This window comes from Lepidochelys olivacea, assembly GCF_965140295.1.
Source record: "Lepidochelys olivacea isolate rLepOli2 genome assembly, chromosome: 11".
Lineage (NCBI taxonomy): Eukaryota > Metazoa > Chordata > Testudines > Cheloniidae > Lepidochelys > Lepidochelys olivacea.
In genome coordinates, this window is record NC_140421.1 from 19,887,211 (window position 1) to 19,911,418 (window position 24,208).

Genomic DNA, 24,208 nt, shown 5'->3' on the forward strand with positions numbered 1-24,208 from the left:
TCTATTCTTAGAAATGGTCAATATTGTGGATCTTTACAGTTATTTTCAATTTAAAAAAAAGCCAAATTATCTATAAATTCTCTTTTTCACAGCTCATTTGTTACCTAGTTACTGCTACATTGAGAGATAATGAGAATAATTATCTAACATGGAATATAGATTTTTCTGAACAATAATAAAGTAAGCAGTCATGTTAAAAATAGTTCAATTCTCATTATGCGCTGGCTCTAATTTTTCACAGATTCATAGAGAGTAAGGATCATCTAATCTGATTTCTATGTCACAGGTCATTAAAATTCCCCCAGTTATCCCTGTGTTGAGCCCAATAACTTGTGTTTGACTAAAGCATCACTTGTGTTTTAACTAAAGCACATCTTCTAGAAAGGCATCCTGCCTTGAGCTGAAGACATCAAGAGATGGAGAATCCACCACTTCCCTTAGTAGTTTGTTCCAATGGTCAATCACCTTCACTATTTTTTTTTAAAGTCTTATTTCTCATTTGAATTTATCTGGCTTCAGCTGCCAGCCATTGGTTCTTGTTAAGCCTTTCTCCTCTATATTAAAGAGCCCACTAGTACCCAGTATTTTCTCCCCATGAAAGTATTTGTCCACGGTAATCAAGTCACCTTTCAATCTGCATTTTGATAAATTTAACAGGCTGAGCTTTTTAAGTGTCTCACTGTAAGATATTTTCTCCAGCCCTTGAATCATATCTGTGGGTCTTTTCTGTACGCTCTACTATTTTTCAACACCCTTTTAAAACTGCGGACAACAGAACTATATGCATTATGCCAGTATTGGTCTCACGGATGCTGTATACAGAGGTAAAATCACCCCCATACTGCTACTGACTTCTCCAGCTTATGCATTCAAGGATCGCATTAGCCCTTATTGCCACAGCATCTCTCTGAGTTGCTTGTCAACTATGACCTCTAATTCCTTTTCACAGTCACTGCTTTCCAGGATACCATCCCCCATTCTGCAGGTATGGCCTGTATTCCTTGTTCCTAGGTAAAAAGCTCTGCACTTGGGTAAATTAAAACATATTTTGTTTGAACAGGCCCAAGTTACCAAGCTGTCCAGATCTCTCTTTCTGACTTCCCTGACCTCACTGAAATTTACTACTCCACCAATCTTTGTGTTACTTGCACATTTGATGAGCAGTGATTGATGAAAATGTTGAACAAGGCCTAGTACCAGTCCCTGTGGAACTCCATTATAAGCCCCACTGAATGATGATTCCGTATTGACAACTATGTTTTGAGATGTTTCAGAGTAACAGCCGTGTTAGTCTGTATTCGCAAAAAGAAAAGGAGTACTTGTGGCACCTTAGAGACTAACCAATTTATTAGAGCATAAGCTTTCATGAGCTACAGCTCACTTCATCAGATGCATATCGTGGAAACTGCAGCAGACTTTATATATACACAGAGAATATGAACCAATACCTCCTCCCACCCCACTGTCCTGCTGGTAATAGCTTATCTAAAGTGATCATCAGGTGGGCCATTTCCAGCACAAATCCAGGTTTTCTCACCCTCCACCCCCCCACACAAATTCACTCTCCTGCTGGTGATAGCCCATCCAAAGTGACAACTCTTTACACAATGTGCATGACAATCAAGTTGGGCTATTTCCTGCACAAATCCAGGTTTTCTCACATCCCCCCCACCCCCATACACACACAAACTCACTCTCCTGCTTGTAATAGCTCATCCAAACTGACCACTCTTCAAGTTTAAATCCAAGTTAAACGAGAACATCTGGGGGGGGAGGGGATCTGTCAGTTAGCCATTTCTTAATCTATTTAATATATGCTTTCTTGATATTGTATAGCGCTAATTTTGTAATCAGAATGTTATTTGGTACTAAGTCAAAGGCCTCACAAGAGTTTAGGAATATAACATCTATGCAATTACCTCTATCAACCTAGCTTGTAATTTCATCAAAGAATGAAATCCAGTTTATTTGACAAGACCTATTTTTCAATAAAACCATGTTGACTGGCATTATTTCTATTCCTATCCTTTAATTCTTTATCAATTGAATCTCATATCAGGTTTTCCATTATTTTGCCTGGGATTGGTGTCAGGCTAACTGGTTTATATCCGTGTCATCCCACTTGGCCTTTTTGAATATATTAACACTCTTACAGCCTTCTGGAATTTCCTCACTATTCCAAGATTTATTAAACATTAATACCAGTGGGCCAGAGATCTCCTCAGTCAATTCTGTTGGTACTCTTGGGTATGAGTTATTCAGGTTTGGAGACTTTAAAAAGTTTATCCCTAGTAGATTATGTTTAACATTCTCCTTAGCTTCTAGTGGACTGGAAAGTACTTGTTCATCCTCATGTGATGTAAGTACATCATCCTTCTTTCCAAATACAGAACAGAAATATTTACTGAACACTTCTGCTTTTTCCCCTGCATCATTAATAGTTTTACAATCTCCATCTAGTAAGGGTCTATTTTATTGCCATGATTTCTTTTGTTCCTAAAACATTTTACAATCTCCTTGTTCTTAGCCCTGCCAGCCATAGACTTTTCTCTATTGTCTTTAGGTTTCCTAATCAATTTTCTACACTTCATAACTTCTAATCTATATTGATTGCCATTTCCTCTTCTCTTCTATTGGTTATATATTGCTTTTTTATTTCCATTTGCTGCTTTCCTGAATTGGGGCCAGTGGACCTAATCCTGCAAGCCTCTACTTGTGTAACTCTGACACAATGGAGCTTCAGTGTGCAGTCTGCTTTTGAGCCCCGGATTGAGCCTAACATATGAAAAATATATGCTTTTGCAGTAGCCATATAAAACAGTGATGTTCCTCTAAAGATTCGTTCAGCATCTCTGTATGTTAAATACATAAAACTCTTGATTCCACCATATAAAAGTTTATAGAAGGAATTTCTGAAACTCACATTTAACTAGAGATAATTGTTATTTAAAGAATATAGTTTCCAGATGCCACAAATTTACATTATGGCACACATTTTAGTTGTATGTGTAAATAAAACACAGGCACATACTAAATCAAACCATTAGTTGCTGTAGTTTGGTATCCTGTCTCTTGACACTGGCCCATTACCAGATGGAAGGGGCAAGGTGCTCTTTCATGGAATAATCTGGGCATAAGGGAAATTTCTAACTTTATTATTAACCACAGTTAGTGGTTGGTATATGCCCTGAAGCAAAGGGCTAATATTCTGTCTAATGTAACTGTAATGTAGATACTCTTATTATTCATATAAATGTATGATCCTTTTGGAGTCCTACTGTGTTCTTGGCCACTGATATCTTATAGCAGTGAATACCTTTTATAAAAAATACTTTCTTTTATCAATTTTAACTTCATTTCCTGTTAGTTTAATTGACCATCATCTTGTTCTAATGTTAAGAGAGAAGAAATATGGGAGTGCCTGGTTTACCTTTTCTGTATCAGTCACTGTGTTTTATATTGAAGTCGATAGAGGTACATTAAATTATGACAGCATAGAACTTGCTCCAGAATGTTGAACTCATCCCTGTTTCCAATTCAGTCCTGTTCAGTGTCAGTGATGAGAATGACTAGCCAGAGTTCAAAAGGAAATGCTTCATTTCTCTTTTAGCCCTAGCACTTCATTCAACAATAATTTAAAATCATCTGGACTGCTTTGAGCTTTACTTCAAAATGTAGATTGGGAGCATCTAAACAGCATCTAACTTTAGTTTTAAGTAGAAGTTCAAATATAAAGCAGGCTGTCTCTTCTGTGGTATTTATTTTAAAAATACGTGAGATGGGAGTGTTAGTATAATTTATACTTTGGTGAGAGATGATATTCAAATATATAGGACTGCATTATGAGATCTTAGTGAGTCTGAAAGAAATCAGGTTATCTATAATTCTTATGAGGGATTTACTTGACTCCTGCACAGCAGTTCAAACAGGGCCTACTAGCCAGTGATGTAGCTGGGGATATGGGAATCAAAGTGATAATTTGTTGCACTTTGTTTGGCAGTGTCTTAATATTAGCAGTCTTTGTTCACATGTTCATATCCATTTATAAATGCTATGTAGTACAGAATCATAAATTACTGTTGGGTGAAATTTATATTTTGTTTATACTTCCTCAATCCATGAGGCTACAAGTGGACCACAACTGCCCTTGGTCCCACTCATAAAAAGTGGAGTGTTGATATAGCAGAAGTTGCTTCATATGAACATTTTATTTAGAAGCTTAATGACAGAACTGAGGATTATGGCAAAAATGTATCTCTGACCTAATGGAAAGCACACATGGGCCAAATACATCCTAATTTAGCACCATTGAAGACAAATATTTGTATTAATCAACCTTACTGGAGTTGCACTAGGAATAAATTTGATCAGTTGTGTTTATCAAAGGCATCTAAGATGTGTTTGATTTGAAAATCCTTTTCCTTTAAAGGACACCAATAAGTTAACTAGGGAGTATGTATGCAAAGTGCCAAAATGACTTGCTTATTTCCATAAGCTAACCTATAATTGGGTTCCTGCAGCCTTCCTGCTTCACATATGGTACTTATGAGTCAATTAAAGTGCCCTAACAAGCAATTACTGGTTTATTGTTTAATTTATTTTAGCGGCTCATGCTGTTCTGCTCGAAAGTTGCATATATATAAGTCAGCATGTAGCACAAATCATATTGTTGCCTTTGACTGAAGTGCTGAAAACAAGGCCTTGGAAGATCAAATAAATCAACTCATGTTTTTGATGACAATTCAAATAAAATTAAAGAAAAAGTCATGTATTTGTGGTATGACATGCACTGACAGTGGCTTTTGAAAATATGAAGCAGTGAATGAAAATGAGTTATCTACTACGATTGTGTGAATTCCAGTAGACTCCGCTTAAATCAAAGCACTTGGACAAAATCTGATTTCTAGATACAAATGGAGTTTACTGGGACCAGTTTTTCAGAAGTGACCTTTCATTTTGCATTCCCAAAATACTGAGAGTGCCTTTTGCATGCTCCCATTACTTCACTCACCTTGTCCCACAAGTTGTCAAGTTTCCTCCCCCATTCTGAACTCTAGCGTACAGATGTGGGGACCTGCATGAAAACCTCCTACGCTTACTTTTACCAGCTTAGGTTAAAACTTCCCCAAGGTACAAATTAATTTTATCTTTTGTCCTTGGAATAACCACTGCCACCACCAAACTCGAACTGGGTTTACTGGGAAACGTAGTTTGGACACGTCTTTCCCCCCAAAATCCTCCCAACCCTTGCACCCCACTTCCTGGGAAAGGTTTGGTAAAAATCCTCACCAATTTGCATAGGTGACCACAGACCCAAACCCTTGGATCTGAGAACAATGAAAAAGCATTCAGTTTTCTTACAAGAAGACTTTTAATAGAAATAGAAGTAAATAGGAGTAAAGGACTCACTCCTGTAAAATCAGGATGGTAGGTACCTTACATGGTAATTAGATTCAAAACATAGAGAATCCCTCTAGGCAAAACCTTAAGTTACAAAAAAGACACACAGACAGAAATAGTCATTCTATTCAGCACAATTCTTTTCTCAGCCATTTAAAGAAATCATAATCTAACGCATACCTAGCTAGATTACTTACTAAAAGTTCTAAGACTCCATTCCTGTTTGATCCCCAGCAAAGCAGCATACCAACAGACACAGACCCTTTGTTTCTCTCCCTCCTCCCAGCTTTTGAAAGTATCTTGTCTCCTCATTAATGACAGGTTTCAGAGTAACAGCCGTGTTAGTCTGTATTCGCAAAAAGAAAAGGAGTACTTGTGGCACCTTAGAGACTAACCAATTTATTTGAGCATGAGCTTTCGTGAGCTACAGCTCACTTCATCGGATGCATACTGTGGAAACTGCAGAAGACATTATATACACAGAGACCATGAAACAATACCTCCTCCCACCCCACTCTCCTGCTGGTAATAGCTTATCTAAAGTGATCATCAAGTTGGGCCATTTCCAGCACAAATCCAGGTTTTCTCACCCTCCGCGCCCCCACACAAACTCACTCTCCTGCTGGTGATAGCCCATCCAAAGTGACCACTCTCTTTAAAATGTATATGATAATCAAGGTGGGCCATTTCCAGCACAAATCCAGGTTCTTCTGTAGTTTCCACAGTATGCATCCGATGAAGTGAGCTGTAGCTCACGAAAGCTCATGCTCAAATAAATTGGTTAGTCTCTAAGGTGCCACAAGTACTCCTTTTCTTTTTGTCTCCTCATTGGTCATTTTGGTCAGGTGCCAGCGAGGTTCCTTTAGCTTCTTAACCCTTTACAGGTGAGAGGATTTTTCCTCTGGCCAGGAGGGATTTTAAAGGAGTTTACCCTTCCCTTTACATTTATGACACAGATAGAGAACTGTAAGGCTACTGAGTCTGTGCATGCCAGCTTAGTATCTGCATGATCAGCATTGATATGTACAAATTTCAGGAATGGTTTTAAGTTAGCTGAAGATTTGGCCTTTAAGGGTGGTATTTAAACATTATTTAAACTGGATAAATAAAAACTGTCTGGGAGTCTGTAAAGGGGGAAGGAAGTTACAGAAGGGTAGGGAAGTGTTCATCCACATATAATTTATTGGGTGGTCTAAATAATACCATCCAAAAATTATACTTGGATGGACACTTCCCTTCCCTTCTGCAACTTCCTTCCGCCCCTTACGAATTTCCAGACAGTCTTTGTCTTTCCACCATAGAACCCCTCCTGAACAGTTCTCTTTCCATGATGTGTAAACAGAAAGGTGCCTAAAGCACAGAAAGGGAGCAGAGTCCACATCCTAAATTGTTAGACTGTATCATCCCATTCTTCTTTTAATCTTTTACTTGCTCCCCATTGCCTTGAGTATCAGTTTAAAATGTCTTGATCTAGCTTTATTCACCATGTTTGATCTGCATTTGGAAGTTTTTTTTACCTTAGAGGACTTCAATAACTTAACTAGGAAATATGTTTGCAATGTGCAAAAATGAGTTGCATATTTCCATAAGTTACCTTATAATGGGATTCAGGATGCAGCCATGCTGACTTTGTTTCCTATTGTTTTCTTCACTCTGCAAATAACATCAGCCTTGACACTCTATTCCTTTTCTTTTGTCTCTCACTCCTCCATGGCCAATTTCTAAGCTATCTCCTATGGATGGGCCCCCTTGTTTGTTCCCTTTCACTTCTTGTCTCCAGGTTTTTTCTGTTCTGCTCCCTATGCATGGAATGACATCACTCTTCTTGTGCTCAAAGTCTCCCTGTCTCCTTCTCCAAGTCTCTGTTAAAACCCCACATTTTTCATGCAGCTTTCTCTTGTGCTATGTACTCCTCCTCTCCTGTGCCATTTGTTTCTCTTTAAAATATTATCACTTATTAGATAGGCATGCTGTATAATATGATTTGCATTATTATTTATTTTACTACCTTATTTTCCTTTGCCCACACTTTACCTTTATCATCAACTTTTCTGAGCTCCATGTTCTATGTCTAATATAGGCCCTGATCCCACGCACACTTAGATACATGCTTAAAGTTAAGCGTGTGAATGGTCACATGTAGCTCAGTGGACTAATCAAGTACTTAAAATTAAGCGTATGTGTACATGTTTGTAGGATCAGGGAGTTAAACTACAAGAGCTTTGGGACATAGAATATCTATTTTAAAATCTGTCTCTATTTGAAAATCACTTCAGTGTTAATATCATTAATTGTGACTTTTTGTCATACAATAATAAATATTGCTGCATGTCTTTCGATTATGCAATTGTAAATGCTGGAGTATAGTTCCTGTAGCATAGCATATTTTTCATCTCTTGGAGACGCTAGCAGTCATAACACATCTAAAGAGAAGTTTTATATATTTACTTTGCCTCAATTATACTTAAGATGGGACAGTATGGCAACTTTATATAAGTAATTTTTAGTGTCCTTGATGAAGATAATGAGGCTGTACAAACCTTAGGCATCAAAGTCTATTACTTGTTTAACCTTCCCAGCAGAGGACAATTACCATGCCTTATCATAGAGGAAAGCAACCTCTGCCCGTTTGCTTTGACAATTCAGAATGGGAATCTCTCAGTATCATTTTTGACTGCTAGTACTGAGAGATGGTAAGGATCAAAAAGATTGAAAGTGAAAGGCAAGGATCAGCAATTTGGAGGTAGTTATTAATATGCTGATTTATTGTCACTTGAGTCTAAAGAGACTTCAGCAACTCTCGATTTTATATGCTCTTTAAAATATTGAATTTTCCTGAGAAATCTAATTACATTTTAATACATTATTTTCCTCAATTTATTGCCAAGTCACCTCCTACTCCCAGAAAATATTTGTATCTTTTAAAAAAACTACTGTAACTTCATTCTGGCATAGCTTTCCTATGTATCTTCAATGACTAGTTGATATAAGAAAACAGCTAATTACCTTTACTTTTCTCTGGTGCACTCAGCTATATAAGGTGATAGAAAAAAATAATTATGCATAGCCACTAAAGTGTGGATTAATTCGTAATCTCCATAAAATAATAGAGCAAATCTTTAAAATTAAGACGACATAAAACCTAAATTAAATAATGTTATCCATTACAGCTTTATGGCATCGTTTGTGGCTTTACATGATGTCAGAGCACTTGTCTTAACTAGGCTCCTGGGGCCAAATTGTGGTGTCTCTGGTCCTTAAAGAGAGATTATCTAGTATCTAGGCAAGGGTCTTCTGGGTTTTGCTCCTATTCTGCCCCTGACTGATTGCTTTAATCAAGTCACAACCTGTCCCAGCCTTGGTTAACTTATATGTACTGTGTGTTTAGTAATCTCGAGAGTATTATGAGAATTAATTATTATTGAAGCTTTTAGATCCTATAATGAAAGACACTATACAAGTGCAAGCTGTTATGGTTTGTTGTGTTTGTCATCAATAGACTGAATCTCTGTCCTGGCCTCTTACACTGCCCCTGTAACTTAGTGTGTAGGCAGCACACAGACATTAATAAATGTATCTTCCCAAAACAACCGTGAAGTAGGGTTGTGTCATCGTCCTCATGGTGGCATTTAGAGATTGTGACTCTCCCAAGGTCACACAGGATTTGTATCCAGTTCTTCCGAGTCTGACTGCTGCATCATAACCACAAAACTGTCCTTCCTGTCACTGGATATTTCCATATGTTGATATATCAGCCATTCATGTCAGCTGTCTAGAAATTATTAGCATTTCAGAATCAGAATAATATTAACATTCATCTTCTAGACAGAGCAGTTGAGAAAAACATTTTTTAAAATGGCTATAAGTTTTCTTATTTAAAAAAAAATCATTTCCAGAAAAAGGTCACAGTCTATATAAAATAAGCTCTTAACACTGCTACCTTTAGAATGAAGTGGCAAGGCATATTGGGCCACATTCAACTCAATCCGACTAGATTGCTCTCAGTGAAGTTACACTGTGAATGAATTTGGCCCATTGTTTATGATTGGAGACTCAAAACAGTGTGCCTGATTTGAATTATAAAGCACAATATTTCCACAAGGAACAATTCATTTTACCTTTCTTTTTGTGTGAAATATCCTCCGTGACTCTTAATTTGATAGCCAAGGGCTCAGATCATCCGTCTCTGATATCTACAGTTCTGGCAGCAGGGCCTCCATGAGGTTATGGAGTTTGGCTGCTACAGAGCTTTTCATCTTTTATTTGGCAGAGTTCAGACTTAGCCTTTAGCTACCCTTAGCCACCATTCCCAAACAACATCATTACATGAAGACGTCTCCCTCTTTGTGCTGGCTTAGATGATGTGACCTACACATGATTCACTAATGACTGAAACTTTTATATGCCAAGTGAATCTAGCAATATCCCCAGATGGCAGAGAACTATTTGGAGCTGACTGGTACTCACATAGCTAAAGGCCTTTAAATAGAATTGTGTCTTCAGATTCAGGCAGTCAGGACTCATCTAAGAGGCATTTCCAGGCTCTGCATTAAGCATTATCATTATAGTATTGTCAGACTTTAAGAACAAGGGGCTCAGATCATTCCCGAACATGGGAAACCCACATGAGGGACTGGAATTTCTGTGAGATTCCCCTTACAGAACTGCCACCTGATTGTTCCATGGGGGCTGAAGAATGAGGTTGGCCATTCCTTGCAGAACAGGATTCAGCCCCCATGTCTTGCAGATCTCTCAGATCTGTCCATGCAGTCACAATGTGCCTCCAAAATACCTCTTCTCACTAGCAGCACAACCCAAGGAGAGTGGATCTAAGGCATGGAAGAATTGCATGCAAAACTAAGTACAAAGTACAGCCCCAGTCTGAATTAAGTTTGCTGTTGATTCTTCATTGCTTTTCAGGGTAAAGAGGCATATGTGTGTGTGACGTTTTAAGTGAGCCATTTCCCACATCCCTAAGGCTCTCCATTCCACCTGAACTGGTGGAGACTTCATCATGAGGATTGTGGATTAGTACCACAGAGGTGGAATTCCCCACATCCACAGAAGCAGGGGCAGATGGATGAGGCCCTCTGAGTATGGATTCTAGAGAGACAACCTGCCCCAAGATGACCTAGCTGCATTCTTACCCTCACCTATCAGAAGCGCAGTTAAGGCATAACAGGAGAATGGGAACTCATACAGAAGCAGCAATGTGCAAAGACACACTTTTGCCTTTGCTCTAAGCATCACACTGTAGTCAAATGTCCAGGAAAGCTCAGAACTGCTTTAAGGTTGAAGTAAAATAAAATGTAAAATTTCTTAAATAGCAGTGTAGTGTAAATTTGAATCTACAACAGTAAATCAGCATTAGCGATGCACTGGGGAACAGTAGGGGAAGAAGTGGCATTATAATGAAATCTTTAACTCTCTGACTCTCTACACAAGATCCCCAAAGAATGGGCTGAAAAATAATACCGTTGGACAGCAGACTGTCTCCTGAATTAGCAGACAATTTGAGGGCAACAGCCCTTTGTCTTTTAGCAGGTTTAAGAGCTGCAAACTGTTGAAGTTAGAGTTAACCCTGACATAAGATGCAATTTCTTAGCTGTGAGGGTAATTAAAGATTGGAACAGCTTCCCAGGGCAGGTGGTGGATTCACCATTGCTTGGCATCTTTAAAACAAGGTTAAATCTCTTGTTAAAAGATCCTCTTTAATCCAGCTTCTGGGAGAAATTCACCGGCCTGTGTATATGGCAGGTCAGGCTGGATGGTCATACTGGTTCCTTCGGGCCTTGGAATCTGATTCTCCCTCTTTATCCCCTTTCTCCATGGACGTGGGGAGAACAGGATCACGTGCATCACCCTCAACATGCTCATAACACTTGGAGCTCTGAATTAAGCCTGATTGTAATAAATCTCATGCTTCAGGACTTCAGCCTGCAGGGGACAGTGTGACAATCTCCCTAAGGGGAGAACAGGTTTAGACCCTCAGAATAAGCATTTAAACCAATTGTTTGCACACTGGGTTATTTGACTGTAAGAGCTATTGTGAAAACTTGTAATGCACTGAATTTAATAGTCATTATCTCTCTTTCACTCACATACACACAGTGTTTATGGTTATGAAGGTATATCTATGTATATAAAGAAAACTGTAATTGTCATGCGACTTCAGCTTCGCTTCACAACAGGGCAGTGAAGCAACTAGGTAGGGAGGGGCTACCTCCTCAACCAGACAAGACTTGTTTCAAGCACCTTGCCATTGTCCAGCCCAGGAAGGAACAATGAGGAACTGTCAAAGCAAAGGGGGAAAAGCTTGAAACTGAAAAGAAAACCTCAGTCTTTGGAAACAAAGAGAGGAAGGAATTTTCCCTACTTTGAATAACTACAGTGATAAGGAAAACAAAACTGCACACCCTTTTAAAATGGAAAGGGTTTGAACTGAAGAGCATTCAGAACTGGGGGACAATCATGAGGCAGGAGGCTGTCCATGAATGCTGGATCCCTCCTATAGCTAGGGGTATGGTGGGAAACTCTTTTAAGGCAGTAGGGTAACTCTTATTATTCCTTTTCTAATTAGAAATTCCTTTTCTAATATGAAAGGATAAAGGCTGAGATTGCACCTTTGTTTCTTTCCTGAAAAACTTGTGTATGTTTGCTTCCCCTTTATTATTTCATATTAGAATCTGTGGTTTTCCTATGAAATCCATTTTTTGTTTATTTTCATTCCAAGCAGGTCTGTGGTGTTCAAACTGTGTGGAGTTTGTATGCCAAAATGAGCTGATGAGTAGGGGGCTGGTTTCACATCTTGGGTGGGGGAATGGTGGTGACTAACCAAAATGGTGTCCAAGAGGCTGATAATTAAGAACTCAGGGAGGAAATATTTGGGGAGACTCGGGACTGGAAGGGCTGTTGGTATTACCCTGCAAAGAGTAAATGGGCTGGTGGAAAGCAGGGTGCGAGTTTATGATTGTGTGCTGCCTACTAGCATCAGGGATCTGAACCATGGCTGCACAGCACAAGGGCCCCCCAGCTTACAGGGAAGGCAGTGACAGAACCCCGACTGGTCTGGGTGAACCCCAAAATGTCAGTCAGAAAGGAACGTTTTTCCCCTAATGCATAATTGGCTAGATGTATTCTGTTTTTTTTCCCCTGCCTTGCTCTGAAGCATCAGAGATTCACCACAATTGGAGACTGGGCAGGGTAGATCAGGGCTCTGAGGTAGTACAGAAAATCCTCTTCAGGTGCCAGTCTGGTGCATCTTGCTCTCATGCTCAGGGTCACACTGATTTGGGGTTGAGAATGATTCCACCCACTCCCAGATCGGTGAGGACCTTTGGGGGTTTTCACTTTCCCCTGGAGCATGGAGTGTGGTTCACTAGATAGGGTCATTTGGGCACCCTGTCAATTCCCTGCCATTGTAAGGGCTCTGGACGTTGGTGACGCTTTGGTCTCTCCTGTTCTGTGCCTGTAGAATATGGTTGAATCTCCTGAGGACTGAAATGCTTAAGTGCAAGTAAAGTCTTTGAGCTTGATATAGGGATATTAAGGAGAAATTTAACAGCCTGTTGTGTATAGGAGGTTACACTAGGTGATCTAATGGTCCCTTCTGACCTTAAACTCTATGAAACTGTGAAATTGACTGTAAGATAAGTAGTCATTCTTTATGAGTACAAACAAGCATTTGCCTTTTCAAATGCTGTCATGTACAACCAAAGGGTTATATTCTAATTTCTGAAGCAAGATGGACATCATGAATTATCTCACATTTCTGTTATGGGTTGTCCAGCTGTAGCAGTAAATAGTTTTTGGATGGTCCTATGCATATAATTGGCTGGAATGTTGCCCACAAAGTGTAAAACAATTGACTCTTTGAGAATATTGAACTTTCAAAATCTGATTTACATCATAAGCTTTTAAAAGAAAGGATATGTTTTTTACCATGTCTGTGAAGCACCTAGCACACTGTTGAATGCACTATGAATAATAACTAAATATAACTTTTTTATATTATTGGTATAGAACAGCAAATCTTGCATATATAGGTAGCTGGTTTGTTAGAATGCAGAAACCAAATGTATACAGCATTAACAAAGAGGTTTTTTTTCTTTGTAGCTGTTGTGTGCCTCTCAGACAATAACCATGCTGCAGATGTCACTGAATGCATGAGGTGGACAGAACCTATGCCTTCCCTAGTACAGGAGTGTCTAATTCCCTGCAAAGATGATTGCACATTCACCCCTTGGTCTAAATTTACAGCATGCTCTTCAGATTGTGAATCAACAAAAAGTAGAAGAAGATCACTCACAGGTACAATCAATCTTTTATATGTTATGATTTATGGACAAGACATTTGAATTATCTTTTTCGATGTTGCTGGGTTGACTTTGAACTTTTGTCAGATTTCAGATAGAATATTGTTTATCTTTGACCAAATATGTGTCCATTTGTATATATAAAGGGCTCATGAATGTGTGAAAGCAGTGCAGGAGTTGACCCAAACTAGTTCAACATGGGCTGCAGATGGATCAAAAGTGATACTTACTGTGACATGCTCAGGACACCAGAACTCAGAGCCCAACTGTGTTACCATTTTGCCTTAGCAAGAGTGAAAGCTTTGCTGCTGCTAAGATGTGTGTCAGTTCCCTGACACACCAGCCCATCTACCTTGCCCACAAACTCTTCAAGACTCTGTCAGTTTGAACCTTGCCCTGCAAATAACAAGGAGTGGAACCCCAGTTCCTGAGTTCCCCAGAGACATCTCCCTGCCGTGTCCAGTCCTTTTCACTGGACATTCTCAGAAATTATAAATCTTGCTGCTTCCAAAGAGATGGCGCACACATCAGCCTTTGAGGTTAGCTGACGACTTACACTTAATTTTAATGCACAGCACTGAGGTGGTTTTGTAATAAAACAAGAATAAGTTTACTAACAAAGAAAAGAGATTTAAGTGATACTAAGCAAGAATGAGACAGATGTCATTACAAATAACAAAAAACAAAACAAAACATGTTTTCTAGTGACTAAAACTTAATTTTAGTAAGTTTCAATCTTTGCCTAAACAATTTTCTTTCTTACATCAAGTTAGCAGCATCCCTAGCCCTCCATAATAGGGGATCCAACTTTCACAGGCTCAAAGAGCACTATACCCTATGTCACCACAGTGATGGATAACTAAAAGGTCTTCTTGCTCCTCTTATGATACTCAAAGACCACTTCTCAGCCTCAAGAGCCAGGAAGGCTTCCTGGGGTGCAGATTCTGTCCTCCGGCATGATTGTTAAATGGTCATCTACCCCATTTGTTTATCTTTATGGCTTTGTTTACCTTGTATGTAAATGTACTTTAATTGTCCTCTACCTAGCCAAGCAGGTCAGTCAGGTAAATGCACATTTCTTTGTCTTTGGCAGACCGGGTTCTTCTTCTAGTGCTCATCCCTATGTGTATTCTATATGTGGGAATGCATGCGCACCATACCCCTGAGTCCAGAGATTCTTAACAGGCAGTGTCCATTGGCCTGCACATGTGCAATTGCTCTCCTCATGCTCCAGGCCAAGGGCATAAGAGGCAGTGCAAGCTGACAACTCTTCAGTTTCTTCTTACCACTGCATGGCCTGAGTTGGAGTCCTCAGCATCCACAGATTTTTCCAGCTTCTTTTTTATAGCCTGTAACTAGATATTGACAATCGTTTTTATATTAGCATAGAGTTTTTATAGTATAGCTTGTTTTTCCGCTTGCTGGGGGAGTCCCTTCCTGAAGTCTAGGACTATGCCCGGGGTCCTGGGGTTCAAGAATTGCTTCTCTTGCTCCTTCTCTGTGAGTGACGACCACCAATGCTACCTCTACTGTTTGGGTGAGATGCATATCTCTGCAAAGTGGAGCATTTGCCACTTGTATTCCCCCGTGAACATGCAAAAGTCATGAGCTTCAGGTGAAGAAACAGGTTATGGAGAAGGCTATGAGTTATCACTCAGATCTAGTCAGGGAAACCCCCTCTGTACATTGATGCCAACTAACAAGCAGCGCCCCTCCGAGCATGAACTTGGGAATGGAGCCTAGAGCTGGGTAAGCCCAAGCACTCATGATCCAGGGCTTCACATGAGAGTAAGGAGCACTGTCCTGGTTACAAGGACAGATTCCTGTCCAAGTCTGTTCCTAAGAGAAGAGATCCCTCCCCAACCCTGTCAAGGTCGGGTCAGCCTTTGTATGCAGATCCTAAGGGCTCAGGACTGCTTAAGGGAGGGGAGGAGATTAAAGTGCAAAAGAAAAAGAATAAGTCAATTTTGTTGGTGGCTTCAATCCTAAACATAAAGATCGGCATCCACCAGCTCCATCTAAGAGCAGTGGACCTGAATCTTGGATGGTACTGATCCATCCTTTGAAGGACTGGTCACCCACAACATTTTGCGATGCATCAGAACTGTTGAGCCTAATCGCTGGAACACCCCAAACACCAGGATGTATGGATACTTATGTCTTGCCAGAGGATATTCATAGATTCATAGATATTAAGGTCAGAAGGGACCATTATGATCATCTAGTCTGACCTCCTGGACAATGTAGGCCACAGTACTTCACCCACCCACTCCTGCAATAAACCTCTCACCTATGTCTGAGCTATTGAAGTCCTCAAATCACGGTTTAAAGACTTCAAGGTGCAGAGAATCCTCCAACAAGTGACCCGTGCCCCATGCTACAGAGGAAGGCGAAAAACCCCCAGATACCCCCAGGATATCTTCTCTCTTATCCACAGTCCCCTATCCTCTTGGGCCCAGTTCTCCTGAGGGACATTTCTGCATTGGATGACAAAACTACTTCAGTAACACTGGAACCATCTCCACTCCAGTGCTCAGGCAGGAGTGTTCACCCTCTGGTACCATCATCCCCACCAGTGGAACGAGAGCAGTTCTTCAACCTGGACGAGTCAGGTGCTGAGGCCAGTCCTTCATCCCCTCGAAGGGAGATGAGTCCTGATAGGCACTCAAGGAGAGCCGGATGCCCTCCTCCCAGATATGAATTTCCCAGGGACCTCTAGTACTTGATGCCATGGGGTCCCCCTCATCTGGTTGACCCCTCATAGTTGCCCTACTGGGACCTGTGGAACCATATGGCAGATGTCTTGGATCCATCAATGAGTTCTACCACACTTCTGCCACTCTGCATCCACTGGATCCATCATTATGAGGAGGAAATTGATCCAGATCCACAGGTACTGACAGGGATCTCATCCTCATCTCCAGAAGAAACTATCAGTCTGTTCTCACCATCTCCACTAGACAACTGCAGCAGCTCTTGGTACTGCCTCTTGAGGATAGCAAATGACCTTCAGATCCCACTGGAGAAGGTCCAGAATTCCTATCACTATCTCCTTGACATTCTGTAACCTACAGGTCCAAGCAAGGGGGCACTCCTGGTAAAACAGGGCATCATGAAGCCAGCCAGAGTGATCTGGCATATCTCAGCCTACTGCTCTCCCACGCCTAAAAGAGCTGAGAGATGCTATTTTGTTCCAACCAAAGGAGCTGAGTTCCTTTTCACCCATCCAGTGCCCAACTTCTAGTGAAGCAGGCAGTCATGGAGGGAGCAAGTCACAACATCCTAAGATCACCCCAGCTTTCAGGGGCTCCAAGAGGTTGGACCTTTTGGGAAGAAAGGTGTTCTCCTCTATGAGCCTACAGTTCTGTATCACAAACTTGAGGACAGAGCCCAATTTCAATCCTTCATTGAAGAAGGCAGACTAGTAGCAAAAACATCCCTACAGCTACCGTGGTTGCAGTGGACATGGTACTTAGAGGGTTAGCCACTGGTATAGTGGTGAGGATTCCACAAGGAAGTGCAGAACACCATAAAGAACTTACTATTCAATTAATCAAATTTGTTTAACAAGAAAACTGATGCGAGTCCACACTCTTTGAAAGATTTTGGATTGAACCTCCACTTCCTGAGAATTTACACCCTGACCCTGAAGAGAAAACACCAGTGGCCAAGACCACTGCCCCCACAAACATTCTACCACCAGCAGCCAGTCATACCTCTGTGCAAGCGGCAGAGGGTTCAGAGACCTCGATGTTCAGAATCCTCTTCTATCACAGCCTCTACCTTTTCCCACCCATCCATTCAGGGCTACTTTTGATGCCTCAGTTGAGAACTGCCCAACATTATTTAAGCCAACCACTTCTATCACCCTGCTTCCCCCATATTTGGGGATCATCTCTCACTTTTGGCCCACAATTGGGACTCTATCATGAAGGAAAAGTGGGTTCTATAAATTATCCAGCACGGTTACTCCATCTAATTTCTCTCCTTTCCTCCCCACAAAGCCTCTTCCTGGTTCCTCTTTATGGAACATTCTAAGGCAGACGTTCTTTGTCAGGAGACAAATTCTCTTCTCCAATGAGGGGCAATAGAATAAGTGACACCTCAGTATCAAAGGAGGTGGGCTATTAGATGGGGTGAGATCCGAGTTACCCAGGTAAGAACTTTCTGTAGTATCTGGCTGATGAATCTTGCCCATATTCTCAGGGTTTAGCTGATCGCCATATTTGGGGTCAGGAAGGAATTTTCCTCCAGGGCAGATTGGAAGAGGCCCTGGAGGTTTTTTGCCTTCCTCTGTAGCATGGGGCACAGGTCACTTGCTGGAGGATTCTCTGCTCCTTGAAGTCTTTAAACTACGATTTGAGGACTTCAATAGCACAGATATAGGTGTGAGGGGTTTTTTGTAGGAGTGGTGGGTGAAATTCTGTGGCCTGCTTTGTGCAGGAGGTCAGACTAGATGATCATAATGGTCCCTTCTGATCTAAATATCTATGAATCTATGAAAGGAGAGGGTTCTATACCCCATACTTCTTAGTCCCCAAAAAAGACAGAGGGTGGAGACCCATTATGGATCTTTGACAACGGAACATCTTTATTTAAAAGTCAAAATTCAGGATGGTTACACTAGCATCCATAATCCCTTTCTACAGGAGGGAATTTGGGTTGTGGCTCTTGCCATGAAGGGTGCCTATTTTCATGGAGATATTCATCTGTCCCACAGAAAGTTTGTTTAGTTCCTAGTAGGTCAGGAACACTACCAGTTCAGAGTCCTTCCCTTTGGACTAGCAACAATGCCCAGTGTATTCATGAAGGTTCTCTCTGTGGGGGAAGCCTAAACGAGACAGCACAGTTACACATTTTCCCCATATTTGGATGATTGACTCCTAGCAGGACAGCTCGGCGACTCCATCATCTAGCAGCACTGGGTGTCTGTGTGAACAAAGAACCCAGTTTTGACCCACATGCAGATGGCAAACTTTATTGGAGTGACAGTGGGCTTACTTTCAGTAAGAGATTTCCTCCCCAAAGAAATATTTCAGATAATGAGCAATCTGATAACACAGATTACTCGCAGACCAAAGACTATGGTCAGGGTATTCCTTTCTCTATTAGGACACAGTATAACAAGTACAACCCTTCTGGTTTGAGGCTTTCACCTGAACAACCACACATAACAGGGCACTTGGATCCCATAGAAGGTCAGGCTGCACGTTAACCTGCTGGAACTGAGAGCTGTCCACCTGGCCTGCAGGGCCTTCCTCCTGTTCATACATTCACTCCATATCCAAGTAATGGCAGACAACATCACCACAATATTTTATATAAACAAGCAGGTTGGAGCAAGTTCCTTTCCCCACTGCCAGGAAGCAGACAGGTTTTGGAATTGGTGCATTGGAAACCACATCTTTATCCAAGCCAGAGCAGCTATTGGCCACAACTCCCAGGGTGACACTCCCCTGCTGTCATGCACAGATAAACTCATATATGCCTTTCTGTCCAGTCCCCTGCTACCCAAGGTCTTGAGAAAGATCCACCACAACTGGACCAGAATTATTTTTATAGCACTCACCTGGCCCAGACAGTTGTGGTTCCTAGACCTTCTGAGAATGTCAACTTGTCCTATCAGGATCTGTGCCTTCCCAGATCTTCTAATTCAGGAAGATGGCCAAATCAGACACCTCAGTCCAGACCCTTTTCACTTCACGGCCTGGTGCTTGGATGAGCATCAGATCTAGAATGCTCATATTTGTTAGCCGTCCAAGCCATTCTTAATCAAAATAGGAAAGATTCAACTAGGACCTGCTACCTAGCTAAATGGAGAGGTTTCTGGGCATGGCATAATCAGTCTTCCTCAGACTCTGCAGATATCCCAGTCATTTTAGATTATCTCCTGTCATTGAAGAACTCTGGTCTTTCCACTAGCTCACTGTGTGTCCGTCATGCAGCAATACCTCCCTTCCTCCATTTTAATTCACTCAACAACAGTTAAATTCATGAAATGCCTAGTCAGGACCTTTTAGTAATCAGGACTAGTAATCAGCAGACCACCATTTGAACCTCTGGCAACATGTTCTGTGTCCCCCCTCCCTTCCCATAAAAGTTGCATATTTAGTTGCTATTACTTTGGCCAGAAGGGTCAGTGAGATGGGGGCATTCATGGCCAATCCACCATATACCATTTTTCACAAGGAATGGATTTCCCACTGCTTTCATCCCAAATTCCTCCTAAAGTTATTTCTGAATTCCATGTCAACCAACCTATCCATGTATCTGTTCTCTTCCTGAAACTCCATGCTTCTGCTGAAGAAAATAGGTTTCATTCACTGACGTCAGCAATTTTCTAACATAGGGACCAGCATCTGAAGAAGAAATCAAGGTTACTTACCTGTAACTGTTGGGCTTAAATCTGGTTGGAAATCTAAAGTTGTGGGAGTCATATAACTTTAATAATATAAGTAATGCTGGGTTTATGGAATTAGCCAAGAGCATTATACTGGTTTTAGTTGGTCATTTTCAGATATTAGTAAAACATCCTGGTTCAAGCCATTCTGCAGTAACTACTGGAAAAATATTATGTGTTATTTGAACACAGAACAAACTGAGAAGCTCTAAAATTTCAGAATATTAATAATTCAGGGACATTTGTTTTAATAACAGTCTTTTCTTCGCTGCACTTTGTTAAACCAAATTGAACTGAATGGCGGGGAGGGTAAGACTTACAGTAGGTATACTGCTTTGCATTAAAGCATTTCATATTTTCTATTTTGCATTTAAAAGGACCATAGTTTAGTTACTTTTTGTTATTCCATTGGTAGAGGTGATACATCAAAGGCGCTTACAGCAGGGTGAAAAATTAAACATGACGGCTTTAGTAAACATATACAGCATAATAATGTTTAGGAATCGAATAGTAGCATAAGTATGGTGGCTATCACTTTTCTTTTCTTCTGGAATAACTTGTAATCAACTACAAGATTATTTTGTTATTGTTTGGAGTGATTCAGGTTTTCAGTAACATAATTCCGTATACAAATGTAATGGAATCAAAGTGTTTTATTCATGAGCTCAGCTCATTAAAGAATAAAGGTACCCTTTTACATAAATGGCATTATTAAGAATTTTCAGTTGTTTCTGGCAAAAGATTTATAGTATAATGCCTTCCCTAGTGATCTCTGCACTTATAGAGAAATAAAAATTGTCCATCCATCTCTGATTACTCTGCCTGACATGTAGCTAAGCTGTTATCATAAGGAATTAGGTGAATAGCCCTTTTGTGATACGTTTAGCTATGTATTTTCTTTATGTTGACTTCTATTTGTTATGCTATATTATACCATGGGCCTAAATCTCCTCTCATTTTTACTCCAGTGTAAATCAGGAGTAGGCCCATCTAAGACGGTGGGCCTAAATGGGCGTAAAACTGACGTTCGCCTACGGTTGCTTAAATCAGTTGCTTTGCTCCCAGTGACATGTGTGAGAGGAATCTTTATTGCAATGAATTGGCTTTGCTGTGGGTACTGCAGCAAGGCAAATTCATTTAAGCTGCCTTAGGGAAGTGTCACAGATCTGGTCAGCACCCCCCTGCACCTGTCCACCAGATTGTTGTGAGGGATTCCCCAGTGTTTTAAGCTTCCTTGTGTCTCAGTAGGCTGTGCCTCCCTTGGCTTCTCTGGCACATTTCTTGGGCACTAACTTTGTCTGTTATCCCTTTATGGAATTGGAGCTCCTCAGCCCACTTGCCTAGGCCCTCAGGTCAAGTCGTGACTCCCTCTCCCAGAATCCCAGCAAAGGTGTGAGCCTTCTGGGTTCCCAGCAGGCATGTGATAATTGTGAAACATGTAACACACAACCACGTTGCACAAAGTCTAACAAATTATTGCTCTTTCACTTAACAGAAAAGGCACAAGGAAATACAGTTCATTTAGAAAATAATAAACATTCTAAACACAATGTTACTCACTACCTCATCTTTCCCTTCGGAGTCCTTGAGGGACCTCTGTGCTCAGGATGACAGGCAGGTCTTCTGCTTCATTAGGCTACTACAAGAAGGATTGCTTTTCTCCCACCTTGAGGTGAAGAAAAATGCCCCCGTCAGTGGATCAGCTCCTGCTCTCTTATAACTTCATCCACCTTTGTCAGGTGATGTCCTGCTTAGCTTCCTCAGGTGATAACAGACCCCTGCCAGGTGACTTTGTTACCAATGTGACCTCCTACCAGAGCTTATACTTGAAAAACTGACTTACCCTGGGAATTAGCCATATATTTGTTATTTATATGGCCAATCATCAACGTTTAACTACACTCTTTTTGTTAGGCCTTTGCCACTACCACAGCTGGAATTTCAGTTCAGCGTGTAGATAAAGAGACCACAGAGAAGCTGCACATTCAAAATGGAGTTTGTAGCGTGGTAAAGATATATACAGAGAGTTCATAATCTCACACATGATTCATATGTTGGACAGATTCTTCAAATTGTTACAATAAGTGAGTGGAGAATTAGGCCCAGCTTACTGTATTTAAATAAAATACAAACACCAATTTTCCTGTCCTTTAACACTGCTACACTTGAAATATAAGCACCTTTATATTCAGTGATGGCCTATACAAAAGGCCTTACTGTCCGTACATGCCTAGATTACCAAAGCAGCATCTCCGATTTCTATGTGCCATCTCGGCACAAAAACATAGAGCCTATCACTATACCATCTAAGTACCTGTAGCTATTCCTTGTTCAGGGTGTCATCCAATTCCAGGTGAGTGGGCGTTCACAAAGAAAACCTGCTCTACTAATTGGTAGAGTGCTCTATCTCTTGGTTTGCTAGTAGATCAGCTTGTCCACTCTGGCAGCCTTTGGTTGACAGGTATTAGCTTCTTGAGCTATAAAGTGGCAGGCAAAGCACAGAACGCAGTGAGCGCCACTGGAAGACTTTCCAACTATTTAAAAACATATTATCAAATTCCTATACAGTACAGGACTTCACTGAAGTCAGTTGAGTTGTATCCTCTTACCCCCGATCTGAATTTGTCCTTATATATTTGTTATAGGATGATTGTTGGCATTAAATAATTTGATTTTTTTTCCCTTTGAATATTTCAAGGTAGCTCATTTTCACAAACATCCCAGGTGGTGACTTTGCTATCTAATGGAACAGTGTATTTAATCGATAACTGGTTTGTTATCTGAGTCTGATCTAAGTGTAAGACATTATAATTTGTATGTCATTGAACTCCTGTCTGCAAAAATGTGGAAATGATTTCCCTGTTCTTTTTAGTTTTTGTTCCTATTTGTTAATTTGCAAAGTTTCCCATTTGCGAGTAAAATTATCCTTAGAACTCCAGAACACATCATTTTGAAAGAATTAGGTTTTGGAAACTAATAAAATTAAGGCCTTGCTACTTCTACATTTCTCTTTGGAAATATATGTATATGTTTGAGGAGTAATACAGATGAATAGAGAGTATGGCTATAATCCTGGTCTTGTTCCCACTGAAACTGGTGGCAAAATTCCCATTGCCTTAATGGGTATAGTATTAGAAAATTAGACATTTTGGTATGTAGATTGTCTGTGTGTATTCTGTATTTTCTTACTGTGTGCAATATTGGGAGAGAAAACATGTCTACTGACTTTATAGTTACATAGATTCAGAGATTCATAGATATTTAGGTCAGAAGGGACCATTATGATCATCCAGTCTGACCTCCTGCACAACGCAGGCCACAGAATTTCACCCACCACTCCTAAAAAGACCTCACACCTATATCTGTGCTATTGAAGTCCTCAAATTGTAGTTCGAAGACCTCAAGGAGCAGAGAATCCTCCAGCAAGTGACCCGTGCCCCATGCTACAGAGGAAGGCGAAAAACCTCCAGGGCCTTCCAATCTGCCCTGGAGGAAAATTCCTTCCCGACCCCAAATATGGCGATCAGCTAAACCCTGAGCATATGGGCAAGATTCATCAGCCAGATACTACTATTACTTACCAAACTCCATTTTACCAATGAGTGCTCCAGAGGTTGTGAATTGACATCTTGGGGGCATACTATTGTGATGAATTGTGAATATGTCTGTACAGTTTATTAATGGTACATGAGATTGTAAGTACTATGTGTCTGTCAGGCTGCAAACTCCATTCTGAATGTGTGGCCTTTTGCCTTCTACTCTGTTTGCCTCCAAGTAGGGTTGAAAATTCCAAGGCCTGGTGGCAAAAGAATAATAATAGAGGGAATTGACGCTTATCATTGGAAATCTATTCACTCTAGGCAAAAGACTAGCCCCCAGACTTCAAATTGGGGGGTGGGGAGGAGTAGGAGAGTCTTTACCGAATGCAAGCGGTTTGAAAACAGTGTGCAGCAAGATGCCAGGGTGTGTCTTGGCTGGATACTCTGCTGGCATCTTCTGTGCTGCCAAGCCCAGCTGTAGCAAGACTGTCTTCTCCCCCTTGTCCTTATCCCCTCACTCCCCACCATCTGCCTGCTTTCTCTCTTACCCCTAA

The 24,208-nt window shown here is 40.8% G+C and overlaps 1 protein-coding gene across 3 annotated transcripts in view; it reads left to right on the forward strand.

Annotated features, from left to right (window-relative positions):
- Positions 1-24,208, forward strand: part of THSD7B (thrombospondin type 1 domain containing 7B) — a 511,640-nt gene that overhangs the window by 353,818 nt on the left and 133,614 nt on the right. For all 3 annotated transcript variants that reach the window (XM_084643355.1, XM_084643354.1, XM_084643356.1), the window contains one exon: positions 13,516-13,710. In XM_084643355.1, the coding sequence (XP_084499481.1) occupies positions 13,516-13,710 (195 nt within the window). The remainder of the gene's footprint in view (positions 1-13,515; positions 13,711-24,208) is intronic.